The 16,747-nt window shown below is 40.9% G+C and overlaps 1 protein-coding gene across 2 annotated transcripts in view; it reads left to right on the top strand.

The window, feature by feature from the left end:
- The first annotated feature begins 331 nt into the window (after positions 1 to 331).
- The window catches only part of TPD52L1 (TPD52 like 1), an 80,235-nt gene continuing 63,819 nt past the window's right edge, over positions 332 to 16,747 (top strand). For both annotated transcript variants that reach the window (XM_075203014.1, XM_075203015.1), the window contains exon 1: positions 332 to 559. In XM_075203014.1, coding sequence (XP_075059115.1) covers positions 538 to 559 — 22 coding nt within the window. In that variant the 5' untranslated portion in view covers positions 332 to 537. The remainder of the gene's footprint in view (positions 560 to 16,747) is intronic.

The raw sequence follows: 16,747 nt of genomic DNA on the forward strand, positions 1-16,747 counted from the left end.
AATGCATTATTTCAATTGCTGCTCTTTCACTTTCAACTAGAGACAGGTAATGGTGATAGCTAGTAATTCTTTTAAACTAATAAATCACCAATAATTATGTTACTGTTTGAACGATTATTAGTGCTATATATTAATTGTGGCATATGTAGTAGGAACATTTCACTGGGTTTTACAATGACTTGACACCTTTTTAATACACCTTTCTATTCCAGGTTTTACAATGCTTTGTGTAAACTCCGGTGTCTATAGTGCCACGCATTATAGTGACTAGTTAAATAGTGTATCCCCTCCTGGATTCCAAGGGTTAATCTCCCACAAGGGAAGGCACTCGCTGATCACTCAGGAGGAGTGTGTAGCAGAGTGATGTCAGGGCAGAGAGGTGGAGCAGACACAATCAGGAGTAGGAGAGAGAGAGCTGACAGTTTCGCGTTGATATTCCGAGATCAGTGCTTAGTACTAAGATACATTAATAAGTCCCCAGCCCTGGTTTCTATGTGCTCTCCTTAACTAACGACTTGAGGCACATACAAACTCGGCATGGAAAACAAGCGACAGCCAGGTCAGTAAGTGTCTGTTGCTGTGTGTATTTCTGTCCCTGATTGTCTCACACTTTGCATTCCACGTAGTGCATGTGTGACATCCATAAAATGTGTCATCGCATGTCACTACAGGTGTGTGAAATGCCTACTGTGCTATTGCACCTTTTACTGCTAACACATTTCACAGTTTGTCATATTTAACGTGCCAAATACCTGCAACTGATTTCAGTGGTTAAATATTTATAGACTGCTTACTCATATTCACTGTATTCAATTATATAAACTGCAATATTACCCCACAGATGTGACAGTTGTTCAAATGATTTTGTAGCAATATATGTGATTACATTTGAACTCTATCATTGTGCCTGGCTTATCATACAATAGGATGATGCACTAAGATTTGCCCTGTTTGTACTTTAGCATACTATTGGTATCTATCTATCTATCTATCTATCTATCTCAAACTATATATAAATTTCATATCTATAGTATATTGATTTATCTGTCTCATATCTCATAATCTCATATTAACCATCCTGTCTATCTCACATCTATTTCTCCCGTGCTGATCTATCTATTGCATATTGATTTATCTATCTCATATATATAGCCTGCATCTCATATTATCTATCTGTTTATCTCATATCTGTCTATTCATCTCCTATTGATCAACCTCTCAAATCAAATTATCTTTCTCCTATCGATCCATCTATTTATCTATCATATATCTGTTATCTCATTCAGTATTTCAGTCTCCTATTTATTGATTTATTTATCTCATATTCCTTTATCTATATCATATCTATTTATCTCATATTGATCAATCTATATATCTGTATAATATCTGTCTATATAAGTAATATCTACCTATTAATTTCATATCAATCAATGTCATATTGATTGATTTATCTCCTATCTATCTCATATTGATCTATCTATCTATTATAGTTTTGTACTGGAATTTATTTTGCAATAGCTCTATTGCCTTTCCTTTCTATAAGTGGGCTCGAAAACTATTTAAATGCTTTATTTAGTTTTAACTTTTGTATAGCTCAGAAACAGTGTATCACAGTAGCTTTTGCATTGGGTATTTGCTTACACTGTTTTAATGAGTGCAACATAGTTGTCACAGTGCATGTTTCTGAACTAAGGGTTAATCTTATTTTTTGGGGCTTTTTTGCCAATGGTTAGAATGTGAGTGGCAGTATTTATTATCTGAATTACCTCTAGTCTCTGCTTTTGTAGGTCACAGAATTGCAGAAATATGCAAAAAAAAAAGTCAAATGAGGCAATATCTGTGGAGTGTCATTAACTGCAGCCCACAAATACAAGGATTAATAATGTATTTTATATCGGTGGAAAACACATGATTTTTACAGAGGCGATTCCTCCATTGGCTTTCACCATAATATTTATCAACTATGTGTGTGCATAAACTATAGATTCTATGTAAAGTATATATCGCATGCATTTTATAATATGTCCTGACCTGGAAAAGTCTAGATATGGCATTGCTCTTTCTTAAAGGCATATGCAGTTTACAACATTACCCGCTTTCTGGACTGCTGATCATGTAGCGAATGGGCAGGTTGGGACGGTGGGGGTGATTCAATCAGTAACCCCCTCTTGTTACTTGCAGTGGAGAACCATAAGGCACTGCAACATATGGCACAGTGGCATGCAGTGGTCCATTCAATACTTTTCAGGTGAATAGAGCACATAGAAGATAGTTTGAGTCCTTTGGGAATGTGTAGCGCAGTACGGCTTCTGGCTTCAAGTGACAGGAAGGGTCATAGGGACAGCTCAGAAGGGGGGAGTGGGTACTGTCCAGAACTAAACAACCCTTTTCGCTACAGCAGTGCTGGCACTACAAATTCTCTCTACATGTTATACTGTATTTCTGGTCTATACGGGAGATTCCAGGCAGCTGCAAACCTCTTGTGCTTACCTGTGTATATGTTATATATTGTGCTATAAGGTTGGCTATCAATCATCTACTAATGTCTGTCTCTGTTTTATTGTAAAATCTTGTGATATGGTTCATGTTCTTATCAAGTTGCATTTATTGCTAATTATGTTGCAATTAAAAGCTAATGATTTTTGGCATTTAAAAGATTTTAAATAAAGCCAAAGTGTTCAAGGTTCTGTTAAATATTAAATGCGTTACATTAAAATAAATGTACATTTTGTAGTATTATTAGTTTGATATACTTGATTTGTTCAAAATCGATTCTATTTGTCAGAATCTTATTGGTTTGTACTTTTATGTTTACCAGAACATTACAAAACATATTCATAAATCATACTCTAATGTTTTTTTGGCAGAGCTACTTTGAAAGGACTATTAAATTTCTTAAAAAAACAAACCATAATTTTCTTTTTTTTAAAAAAAATGTATGCCCATGTGATGTTAAACATGTATGGCCTTAAACATGTGCATCCTATTTACAGATTAAAACGAACATATAATCGAATATTTGCCGTCCAGTTAACTATATTTGTGCGGTTTCATTTACAGTTGATTGCAGTGTATTGCGCCTTTTTACACATATATATATATAAGCCTTTAGGTCAAACAGCAGCATAGCCAGGGGCAGGCTGGGCTGGGGGGGGCACATCTGACCCCAAGCTGATCGCATAGTAAGCTACCTTGGGCTGGGTCACTGAGCCACCTGTATTTTATTTTCCTTTAAAATGTTCCTAAGAGACTGCTGAGTAGAGTCTTGCCCCCTGGCTAAAATTTGCCAGCCCTCCCCTGAGCATAGCCATAGCTCCTCACCCTCCTAGCTTTCATTCCTAATTTGACTAAATAGTTTATAATACAACCCAATTCACCGGTATGTTATACATAGCTATGTTCACTATATAATACATAAAAACTGCCCAATATACAATGCAACAGCCTCAAATGTCCATCCTAATATACCACAGTGCCAAAAGCCAAGTATACAATGCAACAGCCTCAAATGTCTATCCTAACATACCACAGTGCCAAAGGACCAGTATACAATGCAACAGCCTCAAATGTCCATCCTAATATACCACAGTGCCAAAGGACCAGTAACAATGCAACAGCAACAAATTTTATTGATTGCTGCAGTTTCAATTTTTGGTGTACTATTCACCAGCACCAAATGTCAAGTGTGCATTGCTTCAGCCCCAAATGTCTGGAATACAATACAGCAAACTCACCCAGTATGCTTTACAAGAAACCATGCCTAGTTTCCCCCAAACAACTTCCCACTTGATTCTGTATAAGTGCTGATAGACATGGAAACGCATACAAGAAGGATTTCTTTCCATTCATATTGCTGACTTTTGTTATTTGTCCAATACTTCTCCTTGAATTGTATTTGGACAAAGCAGTGCAAGTCTTCTAACCTAATATGCACCTTTCATGTGGAAATCTGTCTTATTGGAGTCTAGAGCAGTTTTTTTTTTCTTTCATCCTTTAATCTATTGTCTATTTTTGCTTATTTTACTTTTCTTGTGAACCGTGGGTGCAGGCGCATATCCAGTGTATAGTATAAAAGGCTCAGATGTCTAATGTATAGTCATACAGTGCTGCACCCTTATGTCCTTTATACGATGCAGCAGCTATATAACCTGGGTTTAAAGAGCGGTCATGGTGGATATAATTTAGATCTTAGCAATACATTGATATTGTATCATGCAATAAGCTAGTTCAGAATCTCAAAATTATTGGATTTCACTCAAATATAGAGGAATGGCTACAGATTTGGGTAAAGGACGGGAAACAGAGTGCTATAGTCAATGATGTATATCGGTGAAGTACCTTATGGATCAGCTCTGAGTCCTGTTTTATTTAATGTATTAATCAGTGACATTAAGTTTGGTGAACTAGAAAAGATATGTCTTTTTCAGATTATACAAAGTTTTATAACAGTATTGATACCCCAATAGATGTAGAACAAATGCGTAGTTATGTCTAGGAAGTAAAGGAATGGAGTAATGTGTGGAATCTTAAATTCAATACTTTAATATATTCTTATAATGTGGGACATAAAAATCCGAAAACTGAGTACAAAACCAGTGGTCATGTAATACATACTTGCCTACTTTTACAGCCTCCCCTCTGGCAGATCCCGGAGGGGAGGTCATGTGACAAGTGCGGGAGGGGACATGGTGCCACAATAGCCTCTCCATAGCCCCTGAAATTCAGAGTATTGCATAGCAGGGGCACAGGATTAATGATACAATCGTGTCATTAATCCCCATCTCCACCAAGAACCCAGGAGGATGCCTATGGTTCCGGGAGTCTGGGAGCACCTCCCAAAATTTGGGAGCCTCCCGGAAATTTCAGGAGAGAAGGCAAGTATGATGTAATGTAAACATTAGAGGAACAGGATTTTGTAGTTATATTTTCAGATAATATGGGAGTAAGTAATCAGTGGGAAAAGTAAGTAAAATATTTGGCTCTATAGGAAATTATATTACAATCGGCTATAGGAGGGTTACATTACCACTTCATTGGTCACTGGTAAGACCTCACCTTGAGTACATTTATGGAGCCACTATTTCCAAAAACATTAATAAAAATAGAAAACTAATCAGAGAAGAACTACTAAAACAGTGCATGGGCTACATAACAGAACTTATCTCAAAAGACTTGAAGAGCTGAATGTGTACAGCTTAGAGGAGAGAGGGGATAAAGGTGATATTATAGAAACATTCAAATATAGAAAAAGTATTAATATTTGAAAAAAAGAGGATTTATAGAAGGATACAATGATTGAGGAAGTCTGAAAGGTAACATAAGAACATACTTACCAACTTTCTGTTGGTGAAATCCGGGAGCCTGCAGAGGAGGTGGGCGTAACAGGGGGGCGGGGCTCCAAGTGGCATCATTTTGGACCTGCCCCCATGACGTGATGACGCAAAATGCGTCATTTGACAGCGGGGGGCGGGGCCAAACGCCGCGATTCACCGGGAATCGCGGCGTTTGGGACTTAATTCTGCCCACTTCACTAGGAAGTGGGCAGAATTATCCAGATGCGGGGGATTGCCACACTCGCCCGGGAGCCCGGGAGACTCTCGCAAAATGCGGGAGTCTCCCGGATATTTCGGGAGAGTTGGCAAGTCTGCATAAGAAGAGCTAAGAAGACAAACATTTGTGCTGGGGAGTCGTACATTAAAATAATTCAAGAATACATGTCATATTGACTTATAAGGTCATTCCACAGAATGTGAAACCAAGGTGCAATATTTTTTTAATTGTGGTGGAAAACATTTAACATTTTTACTGAAAAAAGTTTGATCTTTCTTGTAGTTAACTTTATTTTTGTCTCGGAAGCTTGGGTCTAGACATAAATTGTATATTTTGAATGTTCTGTGCAAATTTAATAATCCTGTATTTGTGGTATGATTCAGTTTGTTATTACTTTAACCTATGTATAGTTCACTTAAAGGTCCATTGTGTATTTATTATGGATTTTCATCAAAAATTAGTTGTTTTCTGGGTATATTCCCCCATATTTGTGTGCAAAAGCGATTCACTTCAGCTTATCTCAAAACAAAATATATATTTTTTAAAATTTATTTAGTATGTATAATGATCCATTATGTGACACTGTGGTCAGGTATGTGACATTATTCTTTTGTTTACTTTCGCATTAGAGAGGCATGTTTTTTTTTTTATTTCTGATATCCTCACTAGAGGTCAATAGCAGCAACTTTCTATTTAGAGCACATGGTGTTTAAAGGAAGGTAGTGGTGGATTTCAAACTGTAATTTGCAAACACATGTTTATTCTGCAATCAAACATTATCAAAGATGAACATTGAACAGAAAGCAAAGAAGGCTGAAAATCAGAGCAGATGTTATCAGAAGAGAAAGGAATGATGCCAGTTTTAAGGAGAAAGAAATAAAACGACAGAAAATGTTAAGTCTGTAACTGTGACAAAGATAGAGAAAGAAACAAACTGAGGCAGCCAAGGAACGAAAGCTGGAATGTAGAGCTGCCAAGACGGAGGATAATAGTTCTCCCACTGCTTCTACCTCTCTGACTTCACCTTACAGAATTCCACAACTCTTGGTAAGGCAGTAAAAAATTGTTAAAAGCCTTGCCAATATCCCCACGTAAACGATTAGCAGTTGTGAGCAGTTTGGTGGATAAGACAGTTTAAAATGACATAACGCCAAGGAAAATGAACTCGGTGCACAAACAATAGTCCTACTAAATATAGAGAAATGGTGGTAACATTCTTATGTCGATCAGACATTGTACAATCATGGCCAAAAGCTTTGAGAATGAAACAAATATAATTTTTCACAAAGTCTGTTGCCTGTTTTTATGATGGCAATTTGCATATACTCCAGAATGTCATGAAGAGTAATCAGATGAATTGCAATTAATTTCAAAGTCCCTCTTTATCCCAAAAACAACATTTCCACTGCATTTCAGCCATGCCACAAAAGGACCTGCTGACATCAGGTCAGTGATTCTCTCGTTAACACAGGTGAGAGTGTTGATGAGGACAAGGCTGGAGATCACTCTGTCACGTTGATTGAGTTAGAATAACAGACTGGAAGCTTAAAAAGGAGGGTGATGCTTGAAATCATTGTTCATCCTCTGCTAACCATGGTTATATGCAAGGAAACACATGCATTCATCATTGCTTTGCACAAAAAGAGCATCACAGGCAAGGATATTGCTGCTAGTAAAATTGCCCCTAAATCAACCATTTATCAGATCATCAAGAACTTCAAGGAGAGAGCTTCAATAGTTGTGAAGAGGGCTTCAGGGTACCCAATAATGTCTAACAAGCGCCAGGACCGTCTCCTAAAGTTGATTCAGCTGCGGGATCGGGGCACCACCAGTGCAGAGCTTGCTCAGGAATGGCAGCAGGCAGGTGTGAGTGCATCTGCACGCACAGTGAGGCAAAGACATTTGTAGGATGGCCTAGTGTTAAGAAGGCCAGCAAAGAAGCCACTTCTCTCCAGGAAAAACATCAGGGACAGACTGATATTCTGCAAAAGGTACAGGGACTGCTGAGGACTGGGGTAAAGTAATTTTCTCCAATTAATCCCCTTTCAGATTGTGGCATCTGGAAAAATGCTTGTCCGTAGAAGGAAAGGTGAGCACTACCATCAGTCCTGTGTCATGCCAACAGTAAAGCATCCTGAGTCCATTCATCTGTGAGGTTGCTTCTCAGCCAAGGGAGTTGGCTCACTCACAATTCTGCCTAAGAACACAGCCATGAATAAAGAATGGTACCAATACATCCTCCAAGAGCAACTTCTCCCAACCATCCAAGAGCAGTTTGGTGATGAACAATGCCTTTTCCAGCTTGATGGAGCACCTTGCCATAAGGAAAAATTGATAACGAAGTAGCTCGAAGATCAAAAACATCAAAATGGCTAGGAAACTCCCCAGATCTTATTTCCATTGATAACTTGTGGTCAATCCTCAAGAGGCGGGTCGACAAACAAAAGCCCTCAAATTCTGATAAACTCCAAGCATAGATTAGGCAAGAATGGGCGGCCATCAGTCAGTATGTGGCCCTAAAGTTGATTGACAGCATGCCAGGGCGAATTGCAGAGGTTTTCAAAAAGAAGGGTCAACATTGCAAATATTGATTCTTTGCATAAACTTAATGTAATTGTCAACAAAAGCCTTTGACACTTATGAAATGATTGTAATCTTACTTCAGTATACAATAGCAAGATCTGACAAAAAGGTCTAAAAACACTGAAGCAGCAAAATTTGTGAAAACCGATACTTGTGTCATTCTCAAAACTTTTGGCCATGACTGTATATACTACTCCAGGTATGTATGATGTATTCAGTAGGTTCTGACTAAATTATCTCCAGGAATTAAGAAGGCACATGTCATAAACTGCTGCAGTGATCATATCTATCTATTTAGCAGTGAGCAATCATTGGATACCCCAATACAATAGGTGTGCTATCAGGATAAAGAATCATGCTGTGATTGTAATTTAGAGTATGCACAGCCACTGCTTCCATTGCCAACTGGGTTCACATATAACTCCTATCAGATTTTTGCTTTTAAAAATAAGTGGAAAGCAATCCTGGAAGCCATATGTTGCACAAGTGTCTGCCATGGGCAACTCTGATATCAGTGTGGTTTTACTGAAGAAACAATAAGAACTTCATATATCAAGGAAATGATGTAGCCAACATGCAACTGGACGACATAATACAAAATCTGCCAACACTCATAATTAATAATCTTGGCATTATGATATTTCCACACTCCGTTATCTGATATGGACATTAAGGTCATGTCAGCCGATCATGTATTTATACATTTTCATACAATGTCACATACCTGGTTACCTGTCACATACATGACTGCCATCATTTTTATTGTATAACATTATCATGATAAAGTACTAGTAAATTTTATGTAGTGATACTTGTTTGTTAGTCCTTTGCTGAAAAATTTGGAATGTATGATTCACAAAACTTTAAAGTATAAATGCTTTAAGTATATAATGCATGTCTGATGTGACTTCAATTTTTTTTGTCACACATGATTATGCAAAATAAAATGGTCCATGATCAGAAATTACATGTATCATATATTATTTGCTAATATTTATTGTAGCAACCTGCTATTGTACTTAAAGTACAGTTTGATATCCGTTTTTACATTTATATACCGAGATTACCTTAATTATATAAGTATATAAGGTATGTTTGTCACATACGTGACTATGGAATGGCCCTTAAATAGAAAGGAAAAAAATAGCAGATAAAAAAATTAGGAAAACACAAGCAAACACAAAAAGGGCAGACTATATGGACCTATATAGATTCATTTCTGCCATCAAATCTTTCTACGACACAATCTTCAAGTTTTTTTTTTTTTTTAAAAAGTTTTATTTTACAAGGTCAATACAACAATAAGAGACGATTGACAAAAAGACTACAGTTAAAACAAATAGACAAAAAAGTGATCAAATCAATGATCAGCATAAAACATGCAAAACACTTAGTCAAACGAACCAATAAAAGTAGTAGTAAGGAGTGACCCAAAGTTTTTAATGAGAAGGGAGAGAGAGAAAGAGAGAGTATAGAAAAAGAAAGGAGCGAGAGAAAAGGAAGAAAGATAAGAGGTGACTAGATCCACTGTTAAATAAGAGAAGTCCAAGAAAAAAGTGAGGTATTAAAACTGGGTTATGTAAAGTAAAGGGTGGGCACGCATGACAGAAGGCTATCCATGGATCGCAAACCTTGGTGAAAGCTCTCGAAGTGTTTCGAATAATGCTGGTCATATACTCCATCCGTTGAGTCTGCCAGACTCTATTGATCATGGACTGCATGGAGGGAGGGGATTGCATACGCCAGTCTGCCGCTATTTGGCAAGTAGCTGCCGAGACAATGTGCCTAATCAGTCTGTTCTGATGTCGGGTTGCCGAGGGAACCCCCAGAAGGAGTAGAACAAATTTGGGTTCCAAGGGAATGTCCACCTGAAGAATTGCACTAACCAGGTCTCTAATCTCAACCCAGAAGCCTGATAATTTTGGGCACGACCACCATATGTGGAGGAATATGCCTTCTTGGAGGCACCCTCGCCAACACCGATCAGATGAGTCATGGAGAATTTTGCATAGACGCGAAAGCACATAGTACCATCGGTATAACACTTTGTAGACGTTCTCCTTGATTCTAACGCAGATGGAACTAGAGGCACCATTTTCGTAAATATCAGACCACTCCTCCTCCGAGAGCTCCTCACCAAGGTCCCGCTCCCAGGCCAGTTCATGAGAGGCCCTAGAGGTTGAAGAAGAAGGAGCAAGTTCGTAGTAGAGCGTTGAAATTAGCCCTTTGGTTGAAGATTGGCGTAAACAGGGCTTCAAATGTGGAGAGGGGTCGGGATAGAAGGCGATCTTTAACAACACTGTGAAAGTGGCGGAGTTGCAAGAACTGATAGAAGTGTTTTGAGGGAATGTGGATATGTGGCAACTTTTCCTCAGTTTTCTGAAATTCAGTCAAAGTGGATAAATGATTAAGGTAAGTGACTCCCCGCGAATACCATGGCTGGAATGCGCTATGGTGGAGACCTGGACGAAATTCTGGAGAGTTAAATAGCGGAATAACCGGGGAGGGATGGGGAGACAAGGCAAATTTCAGGGAAGACGAATCCCAAATGGATAGAGAATGTGCGACTACTGGATGAAGCAACAGTCGTTTAGAGCGATGAGATCTTGGGAGCCATAGGAGAGAAGATAAAGAGAGCAATCCCAGACCCTCAGCCTCGATTTTGGACCAAATTCTGGCTTCCGTCGGACCAGACCACATTGAGCGAGCTGGGCAGAGAGATAATATCTTCGGAAGTCTGGAATCCCCAAGCCTCCGCACCGCGGGGACCTCTGTAGCACCTTGAGTTGAACTCGGGGCCGTCTACCCGACCAGACAAATATAGAGATGTAAAATTGCAGAAATTTAAATACATATGGTGGGATGCGGATGGGAAGAGTCTGGAAAAATGTACAGCAGCCTTGGAAGGATATTCATTTTGATGGCATTAATACGGCCAATCCAGGAGATATAGAGCTGAGACCACGATGTAAGGTCTGTTTTTACTTGGTCGAGTAGGTGAGGGAAATTAGCTTGAAAAAGATGTCCTTATGTCACAGACGTGACCTTAGTACCTGCAAGTATTGGCACTACTACACCAGGAGGCGCGGAGTCTAACACGCCGCTGGTGTTCACCAGGGACCCCCGCAAGGAAGTTTGGACTTAGCGGCAATGACGTGCAGGTCGCGGCCCTCCCAGGTAGCTACTTGCGAGATATAGAGAAACACGTAGTCAAACAGGCAGAGTCAGGAACCAACCGGGCAGATGAGGTACCGAATCAGGAGACAGAGAATGGTCAGCAGGCAGAGGTCAAAACCAGAATATCAGGATAGAACAAAGGGAGAATCCGAGAGCGAGGTCAGGAAGCCGGGTCAAACACAGGAGACAAGAACACTATACTGGAATGCTGGAGACTAGATAAACCAGTTGCTCTGGCACCCTAATGGTGTCAGAGCAGGCTTTAAATAGGAAGCAGTAACTCCTCATTGGTGGGCAGTGGATCGGCGGTCAGCTGTTCTGACCGCCGACAGGAAACTGGAAAGCGCGTCCCATTGCTATGGCGACGGGCGCGCCTGCGCACCGCGTCGCCGGAAGACGCGTCCCCGTTGCTTAGCAACGGGGCGTTCTGAAGACGGACGTCCGTCCCTGCCCGAGGAGGAGGCGCAGGGACGGCGTCTGACACCTTAGTGTTTAGTGATAAAAACACCCAGATATTTGATTTTGTGGCGACCCCATTGAAAAGGGAAGGAGCGCTCCAGCAGCAGCTTGTCTGTATGTTAAAGTCCAGAACCTCTGTCTTGTCTGGATTAATCTTATAGCCCGGAAAAAAAAGCCATAAAGGTCTAGTTCATCTAAGAGAGGGGGCACCGACGTGTTGGGGCTAGTAATAGACAGCAGGACGTCATCCGCATACAGAGCGATCTTATGTGTAGAGGGGCCCACCTGAATACCTGATATTTCGCGGTTATTTCGGATTCTAGCGGCCAGAGGCTCAATAACAAGAGCAAATATAAGTGGGGATAGGGGACATCCCTGGTGAGTGCCATTCGTGATCTGAAAGGGTGTAGAGGTCAGGCCATTAGCAGACACAGTAGCTGACGGGGACCGATAGAGAGCGAAAATACCTGTCAAAAATGTATCTGTAAATCCCATCGCTTGGAGCACTCCCTCCATGAACGACCAGGAGATGCGGTCAAACGCCTTTTCGGCGTCAAGCGCCATGATGAGGGAAGGAAGACCATCAGTATTTACTGTATGAATTAAGTCGATAATCCTTCTAGTGTTATCAGGGGCTTGACGCCCTGGGATAAAGCCCACCTGGTCAGGATGGACAAGGGCTGGGAGCAGTGGGTTCAACCTAGAGGCCAGAATCTTTGCGAATGTTTTCAGGTCTACATTCAATAACGAGATGGGCCTGTAACTAGCACAAAGGGAGTGATCTTTCCCCGGTTTAGGAATAACGATTATGTTTGCCCTAGTAGTGGCGGAATCAAAGGAAGCTCCCCCAAGTATCTCGTTGAATTTTTTTTCGAAGTGAGGGCCGAGGACCTCGGCGAACTTTTTATAGTACTGGGGGGTAAGGCCATCCGGACCAGGAGCTGAGGAAGACTTCAAGGACTTGATCGCTGCCATAAACTCTGGCAGAGTAATATCTGCGTTTTAGATGAGATTGCTGTGTGGTGTTCATTCTAGGGAGGGGCGTAGATGAGAGGTAATCGGATAAAGTAGGAGCCAGGGTATCCAGGCGAGGGGGGGGAGCATCAAGATTGTAAAGAGAAGAGTAGAAGTCCCTAAATTCTCTAACTATCCCCGCTGGGTCATATGTTACATTTCCGGAGGAAGTTGGACGTATTTTATCAATGTGTTGCAGGGCCAATTTTTCTCCGGAGCTTTCTAGCAAGTACAGAATTGGCTTTATCCGCTTTGTCATAGTAACGCTGTTGAAGTTTCTGCATAATGACAGCTGCTCTACGGGAAAGGATGGTATTTAGTTGACCCTTCAGTGAGGCAATTTTGAGGAGTAAGGCCGGGTCGTGGTGTGTCTGATGCTGCGTAAGGAGTGAGGCTAGTCTAAGTTCCAGAGAAGCTACTTCTTCGGCAGCCTTCTTTCTAGCCGCCGCTGATTGACTAATCAATTGGCCGCGTATGGTAGCCTTGTGCACCTCCCAAACAATTCCTGGGGTTATGTCAGGGGTTGAATTATCTAAAAAGTAGTTGGTAATGGAGGTCAGAATATCTAGACAAATAGATCTGTTAAGTAAAAGAGAGGCATCTAGACGCCATCTGCTGCACTGGGGAGGCGGTTTGAGAAGATCTAGTACGATAGATATGCCCGAATGATCTGTCCAGGAGAAGGGGGGTAATGTCTGCCCGTATCACATGATGAGCGAGTGACTGCGAAATATGTAGCATGTCTATGCGTGTGTAAAGCTGATGCGGGGCAGAGAAGTGAGAATAATCCTTAGCGTCCGCATTACATAGTCTCCATGAGTCCTGTAAACAATGGTGTATAAGGAGTGTGGAGAGACTAAATGATTCAGGAGAGGAGGAGATACCCCGCCGGGAGGAGGAAGGGGGAGACCTATCGAGTGCCAGATCGAGAATGACATTAAAGTCCTCCCATGATAACACGGCCCTGCGCCAGCCGCTCAATTTGCTTGAAAAGCTTGGTGAAGAAAGGCTTTTGCTTCTGATTCGGGGCATAGACCAATACCAATGTAAAGGGAGCGGAATGGAGAGTGCCAATCTCCATCAGAAAGCAGCCTTCTGGGTCTGCATGAGTTTTGGAGTGAAGAAAGGGAACCTTACTATGAATTAAAACAGCAACGCCCCGTTTCTTGCAATCCGCTGAGGCAAAGAAGGTCTGGGAAAATTGCTTACCCTGAAGCTGTGTATGGGCTCCCATAAGGTGAGAGTCTCCTGAAGAAATACAATATCTGCTTTTTCTCTCCTACAGGCACCCAGGAGTATCGTACATTTACGAGGAGAGTTGAGGCCGTTCACATTAACAGAGAAAATCTTCAAAGCCATTGCAGCAGCGGGGAGACAACTTCCAAAAATAGCACTAGACAGTTTAGATGGGAAACAAAACCAGTTAATTTGTGGGAAGGACACAAGCTTAGAAAGCCAGTAAGAGAGTGGATCAGAGTCACAAAGGAAAGAGAGAGGAGATAGAGAGATAAGAAGCCCAATTGGGCGAAAACCCTGAGTGAAAGGAATCCTGTACGGATTCAAAAACATTGTCCAGTACTAGAGCATAGTAAAAAAACTATGTCAAAGGGTGCATGGTGGGTGGTCCTTGAGTTCACACGGCGGTAGGAGCCACTGAGACCCCACGAGACCCACAAATCGAGTATAATAAATAAAAATAAAATAAGAATAGAAAATATAAATATATATTCAAAATCTAGCCATAAAATGGTGTGCAAAGCAAATACAACGTGTACATAAAACATTTATAACAATAAGGGAGGGGGGGGGGCGTGGAAAGGGTGGTGGGGAGGGAGAAAGGGAGAGATTAAAAAAAAAAAAAGGGAGGGGGAAGGGGATAAGGGATATTAGGGAGGTAAAAAGGCGGGGATTCTAGGAAAGATGCATTTGCTCTCTCTTCCAATGACCAGAATAAGACCGCAAAGCAAACAAAACAATTAAATGGTGCAAATAGATATAAGAGGTCCCCTTGGCCATCAAGAGAGAGAGGAGAAAAAACAAGTAAAACAAAAAACCCATATTATACCAAATATTTGAAACTTTAAGAGGGCATCAAATACCATCTGACGTTGAGAGTCCACCTAAAAAGGGAAAAATCAAAACATAGAAAAGGCAAGAACGGACACAGAAAGAGCCAATCGCGCAGCAGTAGCCGAATCAGGGGGGCTCTGCCTTCCGAGGTCGACGTCTCGAAGACCGGGACCATTCAGGCTGAGGGAGCGCCGGGCGCTGGGTCTGGGAAGAAGTAGCCTGAGGGACTAACGATTCAGGAAGGATGCCCAGTCTATCCAAGAGACTCTGACCCTGCTCCAGCGATTTGACAAAATGGGAAGAGTTGTCAGCAAATACTTGAAGTTGGAAAGGGAAGCACCAACGGTAACGGATGTTGTGCTGTCGAAGAATCTTGGTGACAGGCTGAAGGTCTCTCCGTTTTTGTATCGTGGAAGGAGCTAGGTCCTGGAATAGTTGGATGTCCATGTCCCGGAATGTGATCACAGGGCGATCTCTTGTAGCGGTAAGAATGCGGTCTCTGGTCCGAAAATAATGCAGGCGAACAATAATGTCCCGATGAGGTTGACCATTTGGAGGTTTAGCTCTCAGGGCACGATGAGCCTGATCCATAAGACAATCAGTCTCAGAGATGTCCGGAAGAAGATAGAGAAAGAGGTCCTTAAGGAAAGCATGGAGATCTGCGTTGCCTATTTCTTCGGACACATTTCTGATTCGGACATTGTTGCGGCGGGATTGGTTTTCGGAGTCCTATTGCTTCTCTTTCAAGATTTGCACCTCATCACAGAGACGGGAGAGTTCCTTATCAGTTGCAGAGTTAGAGCGACAGATGTCATCGGTTTTTTATTCCAGGGCATCTGTCCTGTTACCCAAAGCATTCAACTCTGTTTTGAACTCGTTGACCACTTTTGTCAGCTCCTGATAGAAAGAATCTTCAAGTTTTTAATACTACCGATATGCAGACATTCGTATTAAATTGATGATGACTGCCATGTCTTTGCTATGGTCGCATCTATATGCTGTATTTTAAGTTGCACATATCTAGAATGTCTACAACTCAAGTTGCACAATGATTGTGGCTGTAGTGTTTGGCCCATATTTTGGCTGCATTTTTGTGGGCAAAATTAAATGGGACTATAACTTTAATTAAATTAAGTTAGGTTGTCTAGTCTTATGTGATTACAAAGACTGCAGATAATTTAATTGCTTTAGAAGAGGCCTTCTATGGAAAATGAACACTGTTGACACAGCAATACGTTTTCTATTATCAAGAGTTCGCAATCACCTGATACCCAGGACAGGGGAGCCATATAGTCTATATCATGGGGTCCATGTGTCGTGGAATTTGGGAAGGGTGTCGTTATGGATGGCTGTGATTTATTCCGTGGATGAAATGTGCCATAATATATTTATCAGTTCGGGTCTGCTAGAGGGAAGTGTTTTCTTGCAAGATGGAGCTATTAGACGTTTACAATTCCTGGCAGTGGTTTTGGTGCTTAACGGCTTCCAAATTCTCATAATTATTGATGCCAGAGTACGTTACACCATGTTTTTCATTGACATTCTGCTATTATGATACATATGATATGATTTACAAATACTGCTGTTGGATCATGCTGCATACTTTCTATTCAAGTGTATAAGAAATTTTAATATGATGTCCACACATATATGAAGATATTAATGTTTTGCTTAAGATTGCTATGCTATTGATATCACTGGCTGCATATTTAACACTTCCCAGGGCTCAACAAGTGTAGAAAAATCCCATTTATATATATTGACCGAAATACTTCCAAACATGACAATAATGTTGGAGAAAATCGTAATACAATCATATTCCTTCTGTACGTATGTATGTATGCATGTTACTTTCTATGATGCCGTACAATGTGTGTAGTGCTTTATAAAATGA

This window comes from Mixophyes fleayi, chromosome 3, assembly GCF_038048845.1.
Source record: "Mixophyes fleayi isolate aMixFle1 chromosome 3, aMixFle1.hap1, whole genome shotgun sequence".
In the NCBI taxonomy this organism is placed as follows: domain Eukaryota; kingdom Metazoa; phylum Chordata; class Amphibia; order Anura; family Limnodynastidae; genus Mixophyes; species Mixophyes fleayi.